Raw genomic sequence first — 24,257 nt, 5'->3', positions numbered from 1 at the left:
CATCAATTTAGCTTTTCCGTCAAAATGGAAACAAATAGGAGTTCATGAATACCAAGAGTGGCGGGGGGAGATGGGATTACAATGTAATACAATTAGTATTACAATTAGTGTGAACACAAGAAAATAAAACCCACTCCAGTATTGATGATCATGGAATAAGTGCACAGAAAAAAATGTTGGTCGTGCCCTTGTATGATACCAAACAGGTAAATGCTTCACTGGGCAGTGCAGCTTTACTTTTATATACTATAATAATTAAATCGCTTTGTTGTTTTTTTTGCTGTCTTTCACCAGAGTCCTACATTTGAGTGATGCACTTTTTGTCCAGAGACATTTAGAATAAGACACTATTGTTTTATGGATGACAATGAGCTCCAGGGAGAACGACCTCCACACCGAGGCAGCCGGCATGGTTAGCATGGCGAACGTCGGACTCGAAATCCATTCTGGGAGCTTGGGAACCAAACTCACAAAACCAAAAATTTATCAGCTATCAGAAAGTTGCACAGGAGACATCCTTATCAGCAGTGCACACTAGACTGACTTCAAGTACAACACAGCATCAGTTTGGAGGAGACATATGACAAATACCAGGCTTGCAATGAATTGAGCATTAAGGCTGTTTGTGATAAAGGACATCTGCGCTACAACAGGAGGAAAAAAATATCTGCAAGTGAAGAAATCTCTGATCACAATGTCTTTTCATTCTAAGCAGCAGATCTTTAGAGTTGACTATAGAAACAACTTTGAATAATCTGTTTCTTTCCTCTTCCTCCGTTGCCTCTGATGACAATCCCATTAGAGCGGGTACCCTTTAAAAAGTAAAGCTCTCAAACCAAACACACTGGAATTATACCCAAGTGATCTATGACTCTCTAAACTCTCTACCATTTCTGTTTCCATGGTGCAGATCACAGGCTGCAAAGGCCAAACATCGATTTTCTTTCTTGAAGTCAATTCTCCAACCTTTCTTTTCCTGCTCCTATCCTCTCTTTCAAGACTCTGCCAAACAACACCTTTCAATATTTAACAACTTAACATAAAGAAAACTTCTAATGCTAAAATATGATATTCATTGTTGAATTTAAAAAAAGGGCGCCCAGAGATTAACATGTGAAAATAGATCATGAAAGGGATGCAAGTCCCTTAGGTGTTCTGAGAAGCATTCAGAGGCAAGTTATTATACCAACACTCAATTTATGCATGGAAATATCAAGAAACATGAGACAGAAATGAAGACAACAGACACAGTGAACTTACCAGCGCTTGGCTTGAAGCTTGGTCTACCACTGCAACAGACAGAGATGTGCTAGGCTCGGTCTCATCCAAAGCAAGCTCTATGTTCTCCTGAAGGAAGAAAGGCAGATTGACAGACTCTTTAATGACTTGCTAAATAAAAGACAAACTTTTTCACAGGAGAAGAAACTGAAGAAAAGAAATCTGCTTAGATTATTCTTTGGAATCATATTTTTAAAAAGCCACTGAGCGATTGACACATGCATGCTAGGCAGTTTGGAGCCTGTGTTGATATATCTCTATGGACACAGACAAATATGTTTCATCAAGAGGGGCCTGATATTCATGAAATGGTAATGTTCTTCCAAGTGGGATGCTATGTTGTGTTTCTCTTTTTAAGCACCTTTTTAAAGGAACTAAGGAAATACAGAACCACTTTTTACTGTAAAAACCTAGCTCCTGTTTTGTTTGTGTCTCCTCTCCATAAAAAGGTCCATGGACTTGAGGTGGTAGTATCAATTAACCCAGGAGTTTGCAAGACTGATAATTGCTGGCTACAACACAACAATTAATCAATTACTGGACCAACTGAAAATGAATCGCCAATAATTTTGATAATAAATAAACATTGGTTGATTCCAGCTTCTTTTATTTGAGGATTTATCAGTGATATATGATAGTAAACTGAATTTGGTCCCACACAGATGCCAGTCATCCAAGTAATTTAAAATCCTGGATCCCCTTTATAATGATGGGGTGGCTGTGCCCATGCGCCTGAAGGTGCAAGCCACCACAATAGTTCCAAAGGTTTTTATGGATATTAAAATGAAAAAACAATGGAATATTAGATGTAAAAAAAAAATAAAAGCCACAACAAATCTATTTTAATAACAAGAACGTTTGGCATTTACGAAGACTGTTTGTCCTATAGGTAAATGGAAAACCTAGAAGATTTCATTACTCCAGATAATAACATTTCTGGGATAAAGGGGAAGTAAATATACTAAATTACCTTCACCAGAGCAAAACAGGCATGCAGCAGCTCACAGTGACAAAGTGCAGGCTGCACTAGAAATGTGGGAAAATGTTGGCAGTGCTAATAGTGTGGCCGTGACAGATGCCAGTGTTCAAGTTGACTGTGTTTGTGAAGTAGCCTGAATATTTTTTGTTCTCTGCTGTGGAGAGTCGATGTGCGGAGGAAATACAAAAACTATCCACACAGTTACACCACTCAGCAGCATTTCATGAAAAAATATAAAGGATATGCCTGTTGTGTGTATCACAGTTTAACCTGCCCTTCACTGCTTTTGTTGATACTGCGTGCTGTTTTAAATGAGTTTGACCCAGTTTTCAATAACAGTTTCACAGCTCCTTATATATTTTCAAGATGCACTGACAAGAGAGAATTACATTACACAGTATTTATGCAATACTTCATTTCGCTCCAATTCCCTTTCTCCCAGGCAGGAGATGTGGGTGGGAATGTGGGTGGGAAATCCCAGGGTCCTTGTTCACAGTATTAAAAGTAGTATGATGAGGATTTCTGCTCAACTTTAGTGTGCTATCAGCCGAGTTTTAAATAAGACGGATATTTCTGACATTCAAGCTGGGACAGAAGTAATGGATGAATATATTTACGTTAGTAATGAAAGAATATTTCTAATATCTGTCCTTATATATCTTCAATTCTTAGGGATGACTGTGGAACTCAAAGGAGGAGAGAGTAGTTCCTTCATCAGGGAGCAACACCACCGCTGCGCAGCTGGGCGTACCTCCCAAAGGCAGTTGTGAGTGACTTTACTTTGATCTCGGCAGAAGAGGTGAAGACTGGCATCACTAATGAGAAGGTCTAACACATGAACTACTATGGCTTGTCACAGCTTGTGACAGGTGGGAGGGATAGTGTATCTGATGTGTGAACGCATACACTATTGGAGTTGATATATGTGAGAGATAGCAGCAGACAAAGGGAGAGAGACGAAGAGGCAGGAGGAAGAAGGAGACGATGAGAATGGCTGTATGTATGCGGGGTGCATAATACTTCACATGTCCTTACTTCTTTGTATCTCTCCAACTCCTGAACAAAGGTACGCTGATAGAAGAGAGTATGCAGACGTTCTTGAGTGTAATTGTGGCATAGGTCCTCAAAGGTTGCAGCGCACTCTCGCTTAGCCAGTCTTGGGTTTTGAAAGCCTGGCGTGTCCACAATGAGCAGAGAGCACAGGGAGTGCTGACTGGATTTCAAGGCCCTGAAGCACACAAACATTAGCACTGTGATACTCACTACATTTTATTGATTACATTCATTGCATATAACTCCTAGCTTCATCCTTAGCTCTCTTCACCACATCCCTAACTCTGACCATCACTAAACTTAACACTTATTATATCTTTAAAAAAAACAAAATTACAGTAATGTAAAATATTATTCAAGATGCCAAGATTTATTTAGAAAGACGTCAAATATATCAAGCGGAATTAAAGGCATTTATTAAATGATGCACGAGGCATCTGCACATTGCCATTATATAAGAGTCCAGCCAAAAGCATAACATATTCAATTTTATACAGCTTCAGTAAAGTAGATGACTGGATTCGAAATACTAACCGGTTTATTAAAGAAATGAGGATAGTGAAGACTTCAGAGTAAAGCCCAGATGCCATGGCCTCTAAACACTCCATGGCCGTAGCCTTGGTTCCTGGTGTGAGTAGCAGCCAGACACAGAACAAATCAGAAAGAGTCAGTTCACAACACCATCAACTAATAACATGAGAACCGGCTGAATTAGAAGAAGAAATGTTAGGAGCTGTAAAAGCTAGAATAAAATTATGGTCGCTACATTTGCTTCTAAAATGATGTACAATAGCATCACATTTGTGCATATTATGCCCAAAGGCATAAAACATTCAAACTGGGTCTGAAATTGTCTCTGTAAAGCAGTGTCATTTAGGACTCGGGTGTTTACGAATTGGTCAGATCAAACAGTGCCTGTGCCTAGCGGCAATGGCCACCTGTTAAACTATTCTAATTCATCCCACTTTCACACAAAATAGTGAGTTTATGGTGGCAGGGGGATATTTTTATGTGTGCGTACACATCTATGACTGTATGTTCTTGTATGTGAGGGTGAGGGAAGGTACAGGAAAGGTGAAACAGAGGTGAATTCTGTCCATCCCTGCTGTGACAGACTTAACTTTAGCCTCATGCCCTTCAAAGTGTGTTGCAGTTTTGATGAAAGTCAGAGGACCCACGCATGTGAAAAATCAATGTGAGGCAATTATGATTTCAAGGACAATGAATGAAGAGTAGATACAAAATTGCTTGTACTGACATAGTGTGTGTACTTATCTGTCAATAGCCATTGTAAAGCTGTGGTATTCATTACTAAGATAAGCTTTACTTTCTCCAGAGCATGCAATTTCCCTCAGGTGATGAGCGGAGGCGTATGTGTGTGCATGTGTGTTGAAACAAAGTGAGAGTGACAAAGAGAAAGAGAGGATGGGGAACTGTGAGGACTGAAGAGGAAAGGGAGTGTTGGTTAATGCAGTCTGTGGAGTACCTGCATCTGCTGTGCCATTTTCGTCAGAAGCCTGGCGAATGGTGCTGGCTCTGGGCAGGGTGCCCTTGGCCTGGTGCTTGAAGATGGAGGAGGAGAGCTCCTCCAGGGTGCAGCCCAGCAGGTAGGCTGCCTTCTGGGCCCACTCGTGACGTGCAAATTGTTTCCTGCCAGCTGAGACACGTGCATGAAAACCTCCATTAGCCTTTCTGCCAACTACCCCAGGCACATGGATAGCCAAGTAGCTTTGTGACAATCCTGTCACTGACAGAGCAGGATTATGTAGCTGGTCAAGCAGACACTGACACAGCTGGTGAGGACATGCACTAAAAGCATGCTCAAAATGTTGGTGGCTTGAATACATTTAACTACAGACATTTCCTCTAACTTTAACAACTATTGTTTCATCTTCAAAAAAGTCTGTGAAGTTGAAGTGATAATTGCCCCTTTCATCATCCTGAGAATGAAGGAAAAACTTATCATTAGGGGACACAATTAATTTATTTACATAAAAACCTCTGCTGGGACACACTAGTTTCTCTTTAATCTAGTGAATGAGTGATGGAAACATGCAGATAGGAGTGCAAACTTCAGTTTTAATCCACCATGAAGTGGTATCTTCTAAGACTTGAGAGAGGAACTGGGGGATTTCACACAGAGAGAAGTGGGCTCTATCTGTTTCATCAGTGCTGAAGAAGCCCTGCACACTTTTCATGATGATAAGCAGGACTGTTGCAAAGACAAGTAAAGGCGTTTCAATATTTGCTTTGATAGATATGTGACACAATAATTATTTAAATTCCAATAAAATATCAAAAAGAGGAAATTGGGTTTTCCCTTACTGAATCAAACAATAAGAGGTTGATGACTATTAAAGATAAAACAACTACATATGTACAATATTATATCTAGACTCACCTTGTCATAGGCCTTTTTTCTAACTATGCTTATTAGATATAAGTGTTGACAGTACTGTATACAGAGAAAAGCATTTCAGGTGGTCCCTTTAATTCGTTTTGGTGGATTAGAGATCAGTGCTGCCCTCTTGTGTTACATCATGAATCTGCACTGCCAATGGACACATTATTTTACATGATTTTATATTGTGTGTGATAGTCAAAGTACAGTTCTAGCAGCTAAATTTTTAATTATAGTATGATTAGATCATTTTCATGCATAAAAATAATCAATATCCCCTAAGACAGGGAGATAAAATCAAATTGCCATCAATGTGTCAACTTTTGGTCATAACTTTCATCCCACCAAGCATTGTTTCGTCTGTGTTTAACGCAAGGACAGCTGTCCTATGTCCATAAGTCACCCAGTAATTTACAAATCAGATTAAAAGCTGTTTAGTGTCTGTATTCCCAATGGCAGATTCTACGTGGGACGATATTCATTGGTGACAATGTTAAAATTGTTCCTGGATGGTGTTATACTGCCATCAAAAAGATTGGCAGCCAGCTGGAGGCGATCACTGAAAATAATCTGGCAAGCCATTCTGCATAACTGGCAATTACAGTGCAGACAGGGAGTGAAGAGTGAACAAACACAGTAAAAACACACCATACAGAGACAATGCTATTATACATTCCTTGTGATTTGTATGTAGAATATTATTCTGATATACTGTAATCAGACATCATGTTAATAGATTTGCAAAACAATTACATTTGCATTGCATGATATGGTATCCTTAGGTTAGGTTGACATTGCTAAAAGTGTACATTTAAGAAGTGCTAAAGAGAGATCAAATGATAAATAGAGAAAGAATTAAAAACATTATAAAATGTAAATAAATAAAGATTTTTAAACCTCTGCTTTGGAAAGGTCTAATGTGGATAATTCCATCCTTGAAAAAGCCTTCTGCTACTGTTTTTAAGCAAGGACCTTTCATACAGAAAAAATAACTAATAGTAACCTCACCAATATAAAATCTAAAAGATCTATCACTTTCTCATAAACATATCTTCAAAGACTTTGGGAAATCCGCATGTTTAAGATGTGTGCTTTTTGCTGATGCTTTCACATGACAAGATAAAATGTTTGTCGAGACTTTATGCCAAAATTAGCAAAGACAGTTCCCTATGATCATTCAGTATTCATTTATAAATAAAAAACATGATGTATCACTTCACCTACTATATATGAGCATTAAAAGCAGCTTAAACTATGAAGACCAGAGCTAGCAGGAAACATCTGTGGCAAGGACTCTCAAATGAGTTCAGTTCTGTTCTGTAATGACCTTTAAAATACCCTGGATACTGATACAGTCAGCCAATTTCTTCCTGCCTAAACTTTTATTTTGGAGCTTCAGATCACTGCAATAGAGCAGTCTAACAACCTGTGAGCTGTGCAACATCTTTTAAAGTGCAAATGCATAATTCATTTATCTGGATTACAGCTATCTTGCATCACACTGAAGATGTTACCTTCAGTGAGATATTGTGGGCTGGTCATTTTTAAGATTACATTAAATGTTATTTAAATGATTTTGGCTAACAAGTGTTATTTGGGCCACTTTAACTTTGTCACCATGTACTGTAGTTTGTGCACATCAAGGATGATCCTTTGTAGTATTTGTTACTGGTATGTCTTATAAAATTATTAACATTATCCATATGAATAACTGATAGCCAAGTATATAATGCAAAACCATTTGGTGAGCATCTTACCCTTAGTAGCCCCTGCAGCCCCAAGATGGTAGATGGCCCCGAGGACGAGCCAGAAGGCCCTCTGCTCATCACCACTGATCCCCAGAACCTTCATGGCTGCTTGCAGCTTGGAAAACTGCTGGGAGGCCCGCTGCTTATCCTCAGTCTGGCAGATTTCACATATATTCAAATAAAAGTCCTCTTGTAAGATGTATTAAAGTAATACTTGGAGGATGAGCAACTTGTCAAATTACAAGTTAAAACAGGATTAGGAAAACTGACTGTATCGGCAAGCATTTATTGTAGTTGTTGATAAATATCAGTGGTTACACACTACTACTAATTTCAGTATTACTTGTCTGTTATACCACCACATATTGTGCAAAGGACTGTTGCTTCAATGTCATGGCTGCTGACAGATGTTGATAAAAGCCAAAGATTACTTAATGTTCTTTTAAGTGATGACAACAGACTCTAAAAAATCAGCATATCTTGGTGTTCAGTTCATTCGTGTAATCCATCATAAAACGCTACTGTGTGACAGACAGAAGTTGAGCAGCATTATATGCAGTAAGGACTGGCCACTTCATTTTAAATCGCTGGCAGGTTTATTACATGGCTTGTGGTTTTAAAAAGACAATAAATGGAATAGTAATAATTTGGGTGTTAGCTTTGGTGCACTAGTGCGCATCAGTTACACAGGATTTTTTTTAGCTATGCACACTGTACTTCTAGACAGCCAGATATAGCTGTATTCATATATAAACATTCAGCTTTATAAAAGGGAAAAGTAATTATTTTTTTACTTCATGGCCAAACTTCCATGAAGTAATATTTACCTTAGTCTGAGGCAAGATACCGAATGCATTGTTTTCAGCAAAGTGGTTAAGGTGCAGCTCAGTTCTGATGAAGAAATGAGAAAAATGCAAAAGACATCAACATCTCTCATGTCTACTAAGGCCTGCATAATTAGAGTTAGGGAAGCTATAATATATCATTGCAACATATCAACATATTCAATGAAGTGCAGAACTATGGTGTATTGTGTATTTAAGTGGCATAATAGTATTAATTCAGACCTGAGAGAGCTGTCTACTCCAGCCATAAGATAGTAAAAGACATTAAACGTGGACTCTCCCTCTGGTCTTCTTGTCACCCTTATCTTCTCCAGAAGCATGGTCTGCAAGGCCACAGCAGAACAGGATATTAGCATGAAAATGACATTTATTATGGGGAGTGCAAGGAAGTGTAATAACAAAGCCTGCTGGAGTTCGGTGGAAACTAGTTTATGACATTGTCTAAGATCATAGAAGGTATGCATGAGTAGGAAATTCAAAGTTGAGTCCCACTGACTTGAATAAATATATGTGTTTATTTGTACCTGGACAGAGGCTGAGGTCACCAGGCCTGCCTGGTCAAAATCCAAGGAAACGATATGGGAGAAATGACTCGCATTCCCATTCATACAGGTAGAGGCATTCCCAAATGCCTCCAAAACTGTGTAGACCGCCTGCCATTTCTCCGCTACGGACAATAAAGAAAAATACAGTCATTTAGGGGGGTCTCAATAATACATCAACAACACGCACTAAAACTGAACTCCTTGGAGTTTGGATCATTTCCAACCTACTGGAAAATTTTTTGTTGGTGCTGCCAGCAATGGTAAGCAGGTATTGGATAATGTGTTGACAGTTGGTGGTTTTGCCACTACCACTCTTGCCCAGCAAGACAATGGACTGATCCTGGCGAGTGGTCAGGAGGTTCCTATAGGCAGCCTGGGCCATGCTGTAAATGTGAGGGGCAGTGTCGTCCCTTTTGCAGCCCTTAAACATTTGCATCACCTAGAAAGACAAAGAGACAGTGGAGGAAAGGAGGATAAAATCATAGAGAATAGATTATACATATTAATTACTGTCATTGTGAGTTTTTTTCATTCTAATTACACTCTCATGTTCTGCTATTCCATAAGAGATGTGTCATTATATGCACAGGCTGCAGCCTACCTTCTCGGAGTACATCGAAGGGGCGCTAATGGGGTTAATGACCACCATGTTCGGCCCAGAGTGGGTGTGCACCAGGTTACCGCCGTAGCGCTGCCGCAGGGAGTGCATCACGCTCGACTCGTTTAAATACTGCAGAGAGGCCAGGTCCTCCACACGGTCAAACATCGGAGGGTTTGCCTAGAGTTCAAATTCAGAAGCGGTCACAAACTCACCCAGTGTCATCCATAATCGATGTGGTTCAGAGTTGATTTGATGATTAAATACCTTCTCTACATCATCTTCATCCACATCCAATAAAGATCCATCACTCTCCAGGCGGATTCTCACCTTCCCCTCTGGCAGACTGCCTGCCTCCGTCTTCAGGAGGGTTGCTGCATCACCACAAAGTGTGGAGTTAATTTATCATGACATATGATCTTGACCTGAGAGCAAAAGCTTCATCTTATCTTACATGTCTGATAATGTGTGGCAGCTGTATCTCCTTTAATATTGTCTAAGCTTCATTAAAACTGAACAACATTCAATGGTGAAAACAAGCTTAGTCTAATTACTTACAGCCTGAGGTAAATGGTCTAGACAGGTGCCCTCTCTTAACATTAAAATATAAAAAGCATTTTCAAAAATCTTCAAAAGCCCACTTACATAGTTCAACAATCAAATGACACCCATAAATAGACATGCCAGCACTGAATAGTAATATAGAGAATTTACACATGGATACAGATGCTTAAATACTGAAGTTTTGACTAACCCAAGGAAAATCCATCCTTGTGGACAAGCCATACTTTTTCTGTGTTATACCAGGCTTTCTCTGCTGTTATCTGGTCCTCAGTCTTCACCTGTTCAAACAGGTCAACAATCAGGATGGAAAAAAAACATGTATAATCAATAACTGAACATTACAAAATAAAGGATTAAAATAAATATAACCACTGAATGATGAATAATTAAATCCAATAACTGCATAATGAACTTCGACAAGGATCATTCAAATAAGAAAACTCAAACACAGGGATTAACGTGCAGTTCACATTCACATAAGACATTTAAGGGGAATTCACATTGCGGAGGGCTTTGTTCAGTGTTAAAACCTGTACGAGTTTGTGTGAGTTGGTTTTACATTCAGCTCTCCACAGAAGAACTACAGTACCAATGACTCCCCTTAATAAGCACCTAAAGATGTCACAGACAGAAACGAGGGTGTTTCATCACAACTAAGTACATCACACAGACAAAAATACACAAGTTTAGGGGGATTGTGCCAAAAAAATTCCCCACCAAAATAATTTCATCACCCAGAAATAGCCAAATCAAGTCATGCATGGAAACACTTTGGCTACACTATACTCTGACAATCAACAAGCAACTCAGCTAACATAATGAACATCAGATAGCTGCAGTGGATATGTTTTTATCTTTTCTGCCTCTGGTTAAGATGTGAGGACAGTGATACTCAGCTAGAGCTATAGGGAAGATAAAACCTGGGTTTTCCAGGTGGTGGGATTGCCTCACAAACTACTGAGCCATTCTCCAACACCCCCTTCACTAGTTCATCATACACGAACACCACAAAACACACATCTCTCTGAAACGGGGGGGGGGGATGCAACCAGAATTACAATCAGTGGTAGCCATGGTCAGACCTTAGCTGCAGCTGAGTGTGCTGCCTGAAGGATGGCCACAGGGTCCTCAACAGGCTTGAACTGGAGAAGTGAAGGAGCAGAAGTCAACTGAGAAGTCAGTATTTTTAGCGATTGAATTCAACAGCTGAGCCTTACATTTGATTCGCAATTTCCAAGCAATGTATAAAATAAAAATATAGCATGTATCCGTAGGTCACAAATAAATATATGAATAAAAAATAAACAAGCACTGCAGCAGTTCAACAATGTAATTTTAAGTCAAACAACGGTAGCAGAATTTGTGAGTCATTTAAGTAATTCACGAAGAAATTACAATATTAATGCATTAATGAGCAGGGATTACAAGGTGCATTGAACAGTGTGTGGGTCTGTGGGGACTCGTGCCAAAATGAATGTTCTGTCATATTAACAGTCACAGTTAACAAGATCAGTTGTACACAGTAAGGTGTTAATGCAGGGCACCACGCAGCCAGTAGTAAAACAATGTAATAGTCAATGCTAATGAACTTAGCTATAGAGATAATATGGTGCTGCATAAACACACATTTACAATGTAATAGGTTATACATATATATTGTATCACTGCAAGCTAATTCAGTGATTCCTGGAGTTTTTTAAGTCACAGACACACATTTGATGTGCAGTTTTTTGAGTGCAATGTATTTGAGAAACTGTTAGCTATTGCATGTGACTACAGTATTACCTTCATGTGTGTGCAAAGAGCAATAAAGCTGCAACACCACCACACAGCTGCACATTGGTGTAAACGGACTGCAAAATTAAGATATTATTAATCTTGTTGAGAGCGCTAAAACCTGGTCAAGAATCCCTGACCCAACTTTGGTAACCACTGGTTTATGTCACATTACTGCATTATGGGTGCATGAACCCAGAATGAACTGCAAAGAGCAGCATGGGGACAAAGACAAATCGGCAGGCACCGACAAAGTAGGGCAGTGAACGGTCAGTAGAGGAGAACAAGCTTAGAGTCCAGCACTCTACGGGCGAGGGAGTGCAGTGAGCCTACTGTCGAGCAGGCTGTACCTGAGAGGATTTGTGGACTCCAGCACACTGGTCATGCAAACAGCAGAGAGGAGAGCGGCAAGTCAGGATCCAATGACCCACCGAGAAGCAAAAGTATAGACATGGGACACAATTTGAGACAAAGAGAGATCAGAGCAAGGAGAATGAACAAAAATAAGTTCCTGTCAGTGTTCTAGATGCTCTAGACTTTGAGACAAGGCCATATAATCAAGCACTGCCAAAATAATCCCATTAAAACTAATCACAATGGACAAAGTACATTGTCAAAGGTGCTCCTCTAGACACGATAACAAAGTAATTAATTCTACAGAATGAATGAGAGGAAGGCAATGAGAAAGACAGATACAAAGCTGTTAAATTCATTTTAAGAGGTATAAAAGTCAGCTCAAAGATGACTCTAAAGCTTGTTACCACAATTTAAGATAGCATTCATTCACAGAATGTTTTTCTCTCCAATTTATTACAAATATTCAGGGAATACAAGATATGTTTAACAGGTCCGGCTCATATTGCCACAGACACATTAATTTTCTCCTGAACTGACTCTGATGTAATCTCTATAACTTGTGAGTTATAGAAAATATCTCTTTGGTCTCAAAGTTTTAGATTACACACAAAGTGGCCAACAACACAGAAGACCTCTGTCACTGGACCCCTGAGACAACTCCGGATAGCCTGGCATGGACCTGAGTAATTATTGGACATATTTCCCTCTATCTGTGCAAGTTAGCAGTTGACTCTGGGTGGTCACAGGGTAAGCCCTGGTAAAGCATGGGGGATGCAAAACAAACAAACTGAGGGAGAGAGAAGTTACATTTTTCCCATTGACAGCGAAGATCTTTGTCACGCGCTTGTAATCGTCCTCAGTGGGAATCAGCTCTGGAACCTACAGTTGGACAACAAGACCAGCAATTGCAATTGGGTAGCCACAAAGTAAAATCAATGATCCAGAGGTAATTGCTATGATTGACCACTTCAGACAAACTTAAAACTGAGTGGGCATATAGAAGCATGCCATGTAAAAAGAAATGTCTATTGGATGTGAGAAACACCTTTGCAGCTGAACACACACCTGTTTATTCGATGCAGACTGGGGCAGTGTAACAGGGGACAGCTTGCCACTGGGGGCCACGGGAGGAGGAATGTCCTTTACCTTTACACGATATATGCAAACATTCACAAACACACAGTTTGACAGACCAACGTGCACACACAGGGATAGAAATAACATGGGAAGATGACAATGAGGTTGACGTTCATATTTCAGCTTGGTGTATTTTCTTTTAACTTTGGATTCAATTTAACACATCCAGAACTACAACCTACATCAAGGGGTATTTTTTCCTACTAATTTAATTTTCCAGTTAATTCAATCAGGAAATGAGTAAGAGCAAATGACTATTAAAGAGAATTGGGTCATTAAGCGCAGCAGCAAAAGAATAATGGTTATTTTAGCAACAATCTGTTGCAATTTTTTTTATGGTAATTAAACAATTGTCCCCTATGTCTCAGCTGAATTCTCATCTAACAATGCCCACATCCAAGGAGTCTAGAAGTAGCATCTGAAATTAAATCATCACATTTTAGGAAATTGCTCTGTAATTGTATGCTACATGGTGGCACTAGGATCAATAATTCAAATTTTGTCTCACATCTTCTGCTGTTTGCATGTAAGTTATACCTTTGAGTTGAAGTTGTGCTGCTAAAAAGATAAATTTATTACATATTATTTATTTTTGTTTTTAGATGATTGTAAGATTAAGTAGGGCCATTGCAATAATAGTTTTAATTCTACTTTTTCTCTGTAATGTAATATGCTCAGAGATAGAATTCAACAAACTTTCATACAAAGTCTAAAGGTAATAAACTTATTAGGATAGTTTAGTTGTATCTAAAGGTAATAGCTAAGCTCCTCTCCTGTGGAATCAGGTCCTAGTTCGGGAGGCAGACACCATCTCCACATTTAAGAATAGGCTTAACACTTTCCTCTCTGATAAAGCTTATAGTTAGGGGTGACACAGGTGATGCCTGAACCATCCCTTAGTTATGCTGCTATTGGCCTAGACTGCAGAGGGATTTCCCATGATGCACTGAGCTCTTCTGTCCTCCTCTTCCTCCCCATCTGTATGCATTCTTATCCCATTAATGCATAGTACTAACTCAACTTCTTCCCTCTTCCATAGTTGTGTGCTTTCTCACCCCTCTCCTCTCTCTTATTGCTTTCTGCAGGTGTTTCTGGCCCGGAGCTGTAAAGTCTGGATCTGTGGTTGTGGGCTTCCTGCTGGCCCCATGTTCCTGCTTGACACCCGCTGCTACTATTATTATTAGTCCTATGATTATTATCATTAATATTACTATCATTATTAATTTTTTGTCTCTACCACTTTTACCGTTGTTATATTTCTGTGTTTCTATGTAGATATTGTGTTGGAAGTTTTGAGCATATGTAACTCCAGTGAGAGCAGAAAAAGAAAAGACAACACAAACCTCACACAATAGTTAGTCACAAATACATTTCTACATTCAGCAGACATCTTGATCCTGCCCTTAATATTTGAGAACTAAATCTCTCCCTAGAGCAGGTTAAAACACAATATCTCTCAGCAAAAAAACAGGTGCATATCTCCAAAAATCAAATCCCTCACTCCATCGCCAAATATTAAGCTGATTTGTTGATAACATTTCCAGATAGCCTGCTGACAGACCAAATGTCAAAGACACTATATAAGCACCAATTTTAAAAGTTTAGCTGAAGCTGAATTTAATCATCCAAGCACCAGCTCCAAGCTGCACATGGCAATACATAGTCAATGGAATCTTGGTTTTCCAGTCAGCTATGTGAAGGTTTAATTGACAAGAACAGCTGATTACTTTACTCTATAAGGAAATTATTTGAATTCATATTGTAATTCCTTTTTCTTTAAAACGCATTCGAAAAACATCCTCAAAGCCCCTGCCTCAGTGGTCTGCAGCATCTACAGAGCACTACGTCAATGCCTGCAGAAAGTGACAGTAATGAGTCACAGCTCAGTGCGCATAGACAACTCCAACTGACCAAACGACCAGAGTGCAGGCCATGAGTACACCCTTATACCCACTAATGAAGTCTGATCATGAGCTGGTACAGGAACCCTGCTTCCCTTCACTTATTCAGGGCTGCTTCATTATATCAAGGCTCATTTTTGTCAGACATCAAGCGCAACTTTTGGAGAAACTATAAAAAGTTTTGAGATTTTTGTTAATCACAGAAATGAGATGTAGCCTAATTTTAAAGCAAGTTATTAGAAAAGGTTGTGATGATCCATAACCAGACAAAAATGTGCTCAAGTTGAAGATGTCTTTCAAGGTAATCATTACGAGGAGGTTGGGCAAGTGTATGAACAGTAATGTCTGTGTTATTACCACACAGCATGCTCCACCCAGAGGTTAAGTAGCAAACATGCACTTTCTTTTCACTCTGTACCTCCGGTTTCTTTACAGCAACTGGACGAGGCTTTGGGATGAACCCTGTAGGAGGAGCCAGGGGGTCTGTCTTTGGGACAGGGATAAAACCTGGAGGTCTTGCCAGGGGATTCTGTTTTGGAGGCACTGGGCTGGATTTTCTGGCAGGGATGAAACCAGGCGGAGGAGTCAACAGATTCTGTTTGGGGACAGGGATGAAACCAGCGGGAGGGGCCAAAGGGTCAGGTTTGGGTGCGGAGATGAACCCAGTTGGAGGGGTGAGGGGGTTCGACTTTGGTGGTGCAGGGTTTGGGGATGTAGTAGTGGGCACAGATGAGGATGTGCCCTCCTCTGTTTCCTCCTCCTCCACTTTTCCTTTCTCCTCCTCCTGCTTCCCCTCTTCTTTTATGTCCTCTTTGCGGTCCTGAGTGCGGATGCGAGGTCGGTGTTCCTTGGTTCTACCTCTGCCCATTAGGCTGGTCAGGCCCGTGGAGATATCATCCTTGTCCTCACCTGCAGCTTTGGTAGTTTTGGGCCCAGATTCAGCAGAGGCAGCCCTAGCAGACTCAGAAATAGCGGGGTGTTTCTGCTCTTCTGTACCTGGAGGAACCACACGTCTTACAACTCTTCTCACCACCCTCACCACCTTTTTACCACTGGAACTCTGCTCCTCCTTCGTAGTGTCTGGACCGCCCATGGTTATGTTACTATTGGACTCTTCAGCTGTTGGTGCAGTTGACTGTAGACCACTTCCTGTGTCTAGACCAGGTTTAGTGACTGCCTGAGGCTGACTACTATCTACATCAGACTGGATACAAACAGAGCAATGCAGACAATAGTGTAGATTACTCCCATGGTCGACACAGATAACGATCAAAGATTTCAACAGCATGTTCGGGGCTCACAAACTCTGTATAAAGTATTATCCATAAATTGATCAGCTAGTGAATTTCCATGTGTTTATCTCAAAACCCACACTCAATCAGGCCATTTGATTCAACACTCATTCAATGCTAACTTTGTAACCTATTGGCAAAATGTTTTAAATGCACTCAACACATAACTCCTCATGGATGCATACCATGCATTCAAGGGAGAAACACTGAATGTAAACATAACTTGTTCACATGAAAACTCCACAGGGCACTTTTAAGACTGATAGAAAATAATCTATGTGGGCCAAGTGATGCTCAGTGTTGACAATGAAGAGACTAAATTGCTAGAAAATGTCCTTTATGCTTCAGTCATGTTATCGAAACAGTAGTTGTCCCCTAGAATAATAAACATCAAGACGAATCAGCATAGAGTTAATTAATGATTAAGAACTGTACTTGCCATCACCTGTTCCAAAACACATTGCTAGCTAACTTCCCATGACAAAAGTAAAGGAAATTCACTTTAGCTTGCAGAAGGTCGTGATCTTCATTAGTAGCCAAATAGTTTTCTGTTATCTTGTACCACAGCACACAAAACATTTGGCATCATGTTAACTAATGCCCAGAAGCATGCAGGTGAAAAAAACACTTACATCTGGCTTGTTCTCAACTTTAACCTAAACAAGAGGAAGCAACACAAAAAAAGATCAAACCACACATTCAGACCACAACTTTTCTATATCAACACAAATGAACATTTCACAAATTTAACAAGCAACAGCATGCGGATATGAACTGTAAGGTAAAAACCACAGAAAAGCGAGACTTCCCTTTTGTTCCCAGAATGAAAAGCGTGATTTGTACGCCATGATGATAGGCCAGAAGTGATGGAACAAGCTGGGAGATGTGGAGAGTAAGTGTATGGAATGACAAGAGGGGGGAAAAGGACACAGCCGAGGAGAGGAGGATGTACTGTGCAGAGCGATGAAGAATGGGAATTTAGGGGTAAGCGGTGGGATTCTGTGAACTCTGCACGCAACAGGGCAGTGGGACCATGCAGAACTGAGGACAGAACACATGAACAACATAATGAAATGGTTTGCTGTGTTCACACTACAAGAGACAAGTGGAAAACATGAAGATGACACTCTAACAAGACTTACACACTACAATAAAGACTAACAGTACTCAGAATCATCGGCAGTGGTGTTTTTTATGAATATGTGGCCCTCACTCTCAATCAATCACTACAACAATGTATGAAGAACTGCTCTTTACCCCAATCACCACACTAAAACAATTACATACACTGCTATTTATTTCATTTGTATTGATGACACAAAAATCTATCAGAAAACATATGACTAATGAAAAAACAGCGAGCAAAATAATGGTCAATTGACAAAGGAATCAAACAAACCCGTCACTACAGTTGATAACCAGGCAAACAAGCACCTTGGTCAAATTTGTTAAATGCCTATCACAACTTTTTATTAACAGTTTAAACTAAAAAAAAAGGGGGGAGACACACTGAAAATGAGTTAGGCAGCAACATGTGTCACCATCTCTGAGTCCACTCCTATAAATAGTTACAGCAGCAAAGGAGGCCATTCTGAGGCGCCATAAGAGCCCAAATGGAATTGCTAAGCAGAGCATGTACACCCACACACACACAGTCCACCAGAGGCCCGAGCCCATTACCTTCTCTCTAGGTCTGGTTAACCTTCCAATCTTCGCTCTGTCGCTGGAGCAGGGAAGTCAGGGCTGAGGCAGGGTAGGACCTGGGTCTGCAAATGGCACACACTCACTAGTCCTGAGTGAGTGGGAGGGCAACCTCGAGGGCGGGGTCACAGTCAGAACAGCACAGTAAAGCTGTGGTCTGAGGAGTGTGTGTGTGTGTGTGTGTGTGTGTGTGTGTGTGTGTGTGTGTGTGTATGGTGGGGGGGGGGGGTAACGTGAGAGGAGCTGGGCAGGGAGAAGAGGGACAGCTGCGGAAATACAGAGGGGCTATAAATAGAATTTGTAGAACCACATCAATTAACACAGCCACTTCTCCCAGCCACTCACTCCCCCATGGTGACAGGGAATCAGTGAGGTGGGCTCCCTCATCAGGAGATAAACAAACATTCAAATGCACACACTATTATCTGCCTTTGAAACAAGAAACCTGTTCATTCACTATAAGGTGAGCCATGTAATAGTGAAAATATTCTCTCTGTGCAACTACAGTAGTGCACACACTGAGAAAGACATGCAAAGAACCTAAATATAGGCGTATTATCTAAGGCCACACCATGTATTTAATATTTGTGTGGAAAGCATGTTCCTCACCATGCCTTTTACACCACAAGGGGGAGCTATAAACTTATGAATCAATTTCTCTATTTCACAGAGGGGTCTGCGTAGGCACACTACTGACCTAAATCTGAGATCTTGTATTGTTCGGTGACAAACCTTAACAAGAATGTAACCCCAAGCAGTGTCTGCATGTCCCAAGCCCATGTATACAACAAATAACAACACTCATTACATGTTTAGCTGTACTGTAAATCAACATTATAAAATGAAATACAGACCGGTCAGTTAGGATTTTATAGCTATCTTATACTGCTCAAAACAAAATGTTTCAAGACATTGCTTGACGTGAAAGCTCTGTCAACACTGCATTGCTGTAAAACCAGTTGGGTAAAAAAACACATGTGACGGTGACTCGCCTGGAGGTAGGTATTCAGCTCATTGGATCCATGGAGCGTAGCCACACAAGGAAAACACGGAAGTGTAGCAACAGGCTTGGCTGGGCAGGGATAAGCTAATCTAATCTTGGCATGTTTTCTCTTCATAAACACATGAACAGATTCCATTATCAAATAGCCAGTGCTTATATACAATGCACACAGTGATAGCAATTTAACTAATTCATCCAGAATTATTTATAAATAAATTTAAAATTCCTATTTTAATTGTGTGCAAAAATAGAGCCTTCCTACTACTACTACTACTACTTCCTTCTTCCTCATGGTGAAATCAGGTTTACATATTAACACTCAGCAACAGCCAAACACCCAGCCTAGCTTTTCTATCTAGCACAGTTTGCTAATCCCCAGAGTCAGTTACTGGGACACAGCATCATGTCGGCTGTTTGTCTACACATAGTGCGGACCAAAGATTAAGGACTCTATACACCATAAACACTGCTGATTCTGTCCCAGTTAAATCCTTCAATACTATGAAATCTGTGTGAATCGTGTTGCAAATTGTTGTGTAGTGTTAACTAGAGTTTATTACCACTTAATCCTAATAATATAATTATATTGAATATGATTGAAAACATGAAATGAAAAATAGATTCTTGGTTTGTCCACAACAATGTCTTCAATTTTTTTCATAATCTCGGTTGTAGCCCTGGTAGAAAATGCAGCGCTGACCAGGAGAACAGACAAACCAGGCACAGACAAGCTATGACAATCTGAAGACAGAAGGACAAAATCCCTGAAATGAAAGTGTTTCATTTATTGACGGAAGATCTCCATGCAGTGTATTCCAAAAAAAAGCAAGCAGAATTCATGACATCTGACCAGTGGCCATGCTCTGGAAACTAAGAGCAGAAATGAATGGGACATCACACGCAGTCCTCTCAAAATTCCAGGATGTGACCCAGATTTTACTCAGTAATAGTAAATAGGCCTGAAAAGCAGAACTTCTTTCTGAAAGTAGGTCACATGGGCATGATTTAGGAGCATCAAATTTAAACTCAGGTGGGATCTCACCTGTGGTTCCTGTGTTGGGGGCGGGGGGCAGAATTGATTTGCAAATACTGAAACTGGACACTGTTGTGACAGCATACATTAATGATTTCCATAAAACAGTAACGCATAATATGAACAATATATCCTGTATTATTTGTTAGTAGAGACACTAAAAGCATCATAACACAAATCATGGTGCTCAATTAAAATAGCTCTTGCTTATGTCTGATAAGATAAGGGTGTGTTTGATAAATGTGTATGTCTCATTGGCTGACAGACATGGTATCAGTCACACACCCAAGAATTTCAAGTATGTGTGCCTTAGTATGTCAAACGCAGTCAAAATAGTCAGTTACTCATTTCAGCTGATAGGTCAATGTCTGCAACTTGTGTCACTGTACTGCCACGGCAAAAAAGTATTGCACATTAAATATTGTATGCATGTAAAGAATGGGGGTAAGGAGAAATTACACAACTATAGCCTCTATCATGAACCAAACAGCTTTATCTTTGGAAGCCCCACCTCTTTCTAATCCACGCCTGTGCTAATACTCTGCCTCTGTAGCATCGCCTCCCACTAGAAAGGGGGATGATGTGATTTAAATGGGCAGCTTGGGGAGAAGATTACACCATTTGCTAATTTTCTAATGACGAAACTGTGTCTGGACTGCAGAAAGACAGGAAATGTATGGGATGAGAGATAAGTGATGCAGGGATATTAGATGAAACATTCGGCAACATCAGGTCAGCCATGGGCCACACTGGTCTTTAGTTTTATTAAATGTAAACAGGTTAAATAAGCTCCTGCAATGTTTGATTGGGGATTTTATTGAAATATCACGTGGCTCTGCTTTTCCTGTTTCTTGTTATGCTACCATATTTAAATTTATATTTTTTATTTAATTATTAAATATGGGAGTAAAAGGTATCAAGCAAATGTCATTTCAGCACTGCTAAATAGACTCAGGTGTACAACTAAGTGACATGTGGTGTTCATGAAGACACTAACCAGTTCACATTTTGGCACCAATGACTTTTTGTGAGTCCCCTCTAGAAAATGTCATAGCAACTCTGTTTCATAATGCCTCTCACCAACTGAAACCTCAACCAGCTGGAAAACTGCAAATTGTTTAATAGTGCCCCTCCCTTCAGAATGTCTGTGGGACAACAATAAGCAGACACAGGGTATCACAGCCCCACTTACACAATTCCCTTCTACAAACTGAACAGACATTTGGTATGAGCACTAACTTTGCACCTTGTTCAGACACACAGGATTAGACCATCCTCCTTTAGATTCAACCCAGACTGGTTTTGGTTGTTTTGAATTCTTTAAATCTTTCCCCTCTGTGCATATTCAGAAAGTCTGAGGCCAAATGTTTGTAAAGTTGCATAAATTCTGAGTGTGATCACTAAAGACATTCACATCTTTGCTAGAAAGTTTCAAATCCTGTTTTCAAACAATAGTTCAAACTCTTTTTTTACACGGGTCAACTGGCCTGAAACCCAGAGCCTACAATGCTTTCGGAAAGACATGGAACGCTTTGGAAATAAAACCAAAGAAGAATAGTTGTTCTGGCCTCATTTTGTGTGGACAGTGGCTGCCACCCAATGGACAAAAGGTTCATGTGCTCAGCTGTGCATACTTGGCCTAGAGATGAAATAATTTAATTTAGGCCCAGAATAAATGTAGGAGTAGTTCTTTCTTTCTCTTGAGAGGTGATCTACTACTGTCCATTTGAATAACAAATAGCAATTGTTTGAGATTATTTTCATTTAGTGCCAGAGACAATGCAATTGGTGAGTAGATTCCTGTATTTTTCAGATTTGTGTGTAAAGGTGGAGGGTGTGTTATGCATCTTAAAGCAAACCATCTGATGATACTGTAACAAGAAACCATATACAGCAATGATAAAACTGAAAGAGACAGCAGACAGAGGGAGAGCAGATGTTCAACTGATACCAAACCTGAATGTTTGTTCAACAACTGGCTCCTTACTGTATTCTTACTACAGTCCTACAGTTACACAGATTCCTTGCAACCTGACAGTGATGACAAGACTCCAGGGAGTCACTGCACCCAGCAAAGAAGCCCATATGGTAAAACCACAACGAGATATGGATACAACAACACAGATAGAGATCCACTGTGTTCATTAGTTACTTTATTAGCAATTAGGCGGCAGGCCTTTGGACAGAGCCAGGCTAACTGTTTCCTCCTGCTTCCAGTGTTCATGTTTAGCTAAGCTAAAAGCCTCCTGGCTGTAGCTTCACTTTTAGTGGCTGGATATGAGAGTGGTATCGAACGGCTCATCTAACACTGGGAAAGAAAGTGAATAAGCATATTTCCCAAAATGTGAAACTATTTTACTAACCTTTAACTACATTCAGCCAACATGCAAAATATGCTCATGCATCATTTATGGTTCTAACTGTGTTGCGGAGCTCTAGATCCAGAATCCACATCTTATTATAACCAACTATAAATAGTGCTGTTGGTTCTAGGTCACGCTCACATGCACATTTTCTGCTCTTTAAAATGGTCTGTCCTGTGATGATCATCAAGATCGGCCCAATGTAGGACCAAATCAAGCAAATGAATGGTATATCTGGCTGTGTATACACTCATCCCAACAGTCCCATGTAATTCAAACTCATGATTACATGGATAAAAGTATTAGATGGAGGGAGAAAGACAACGTGAGACACAGATCCGCACATATGAAGTTCACACCTGCTGTTTTACAGTGCACACTCCAATTGTGATACACCATTTCTGTTAAACTTAATATTATAAAATAAAAAGCTTGCCTCCTTAATTGTTACTTCTGTATGGGGAGTGTGGGGGGGGACAAGTGTCATCAGAAGAACATATGTGATTTCCTGGTAACAAAGGCAAAAAACAAGTGAGCCTCACAAAATGGCACTTGCATTGTTAGCTTATCTGCTGTCACTGCTGTAATGTCTCAACTTTGTACACACCAGCCTTGTACAGTGCACCTTTTATATCTTATTAAAATGCCACAGCAACAAGCCAAGTACAGCCCCACAATATGGGTTAAGTACTGAGTTTTCACACCATGCTGAGCAAATCTGACCCAGGTCTCAACCCTGATGTGCTGCGAAAGAATGGCGACAATCCTAGTCATTACTCAAACACTTTATATATTAGTGAGTTAGTAAGTCAGTCTGCTATTATAAATCCGAATAAATGAATAAATCTGTATCTGACAACTGGCCCAATGTGGTGGTGTCAAAGGGAATTAATTTAACTGATTGAAACATCTGTCTCGTCTACATATTCTTCTATTTTATGTTATCAGAATCAATACACACACTATAATGTAATTAATATGGGGCAGTTCAATAGGACAAAATACCATCGTATCATGTGATATTTTCTTGCGTGTGACATTCTATTTACACGTATCCTTAAAATGTAACTAGTATGCTGGGGCTTTCAATCAAAACAGTCTGTTTCATTTTGTTCTAATTTTGTGATTACAGAATTAAATCTACATCTACACATTGGAAGAAATTTTAGAAAAATGTAAAAGTGCAGTGAAAACATGACTGATGTATCACAAATAACAGCATACTGCCCAGCCCTAACATTAACCAAAGTTTATCTCCCCCACTGTCTAAACTCTACTACCACAAAAATGAAGAAAGCTCAAATTCAGGTGTTTGTTGTGCCACTTAATGAAGAGCTTAACTTGATGCTCCTTTACTTGTTGCACATGATTATCTGAGCGAAAAGAACTGAATGGGCTGCCAGCCAAGTCTTACAAGACCATATGGCCATGGTCTGTGGTGGCGTTTGGGCCGTTGTTTCCTTCAGCGTCCTATTGTTTGGTGTCAAAGGACTCGGAGGGGGGGCGGGAGGGGGGATTATATATACACCAAAACACATTCTCTCTTTCAAAACATACACACACTCCCCCATACATACAAGCACAAAGGCACATTACCATTGTCATTACAGTTCCACCCATGATCCAGACATCTTTAATCCACTATACATGGGTGCCAAACCTCACTGTGGAATTACCACAGTG

At 40.0% G+C, this 24,257-nt stretch overlaps 1 protein-coding gene across 5 annotated transcripts in view; it reads right to left on the bottom strand.

The window, feature by feature from the left end:
- LOC119895856 (unconventional myosin-XVIIIa-like) overlaps window positions 1-24,257 on the bottom strand; it is a 63,295-nt gene that overhangs the window by 36,316 nt on the left and 2,722 nt on the right. For 3 of the 5 annotated variants that reach the window (XM_038709229.1, XM_038709226.1, XM_038709227.1), the window contains exons 3-14: window positions 10,202-10,289; window positions 9,715-9,821; window positions 9,451-9,627; window positions 9,078-9,288; window positions 8,829-8,971; window positions 8,527-8,627; window positions 8,287-8,350; window positions 7,469-7,613; window positions 4,797-4,967; window positions 3,845-3,935; window positions 3,293-3,485; window positions 1,261-1,347 (exon numbers count right to left, since the gene is read on the bottom strand). In XM_038709229.1, the coding sequence (XP_038565157.1) occupies window positions 1,261-1,347; window positions 3,293-3,485; window positions 3,845-3,935; window positions 4,797-4,967; window positions 7,469-7,613; window positions 8,287-8,350; window positions 8,527-8,627; window positions 8,829-8,971; window positions 9,078-9,288; window positions 9,451-9,627; window positions 9,715-9,821; window positions 10,202-10,289 (1,578 nt within the window). Of the gene's footprint in view, window positions 1-1,260; window positions 1,348-3,292; window positions 3,486-3,844; window positions 3,936-4,796; window positions 4,968-7,468; window positions 7,614-8,286; window positions 8,351-8,526; window positions 8,628-8,828; window positions 8,972-9,077; window positions 9,289-9,450; window positions 9,628-9,714; window positions 9,822-10,201; window positions 10,290-11,093; window positions 11,154-12,137; window positions 12,157-12,951; window positions 13,024-13,209; window positions 13,291-15,600; window positions 16,387-17,106; window positions 17,131-18,154; window positions 18,343-24,257 lie in introns of those variants that run through there. The other 2 variants (XM_038709228.1, XM_038709231.1) reach the window with 2 other exon arrangements.

Source organism: Micropterus salmoides, unplaced genomic scaffold (genome assembly GCF_014851395.1).
Source record: "Micropterus salmoides isolate LMB-PRFRI ecotype aquatic unplaced genomic scaffold, ASM1485139v1 Ms_hic_scaffold_9, whole genome shotgun sequence".
Lineage (NCBI taxonomy): Eukaryota > Metazoa > Chordata > Actinopteri > Centrarchiformes > Centrarchidae > Micropterus > Micropterus salmoides.
This window is presented reverse-complemented; position numbering and strand designations above follow the sequence as displayed.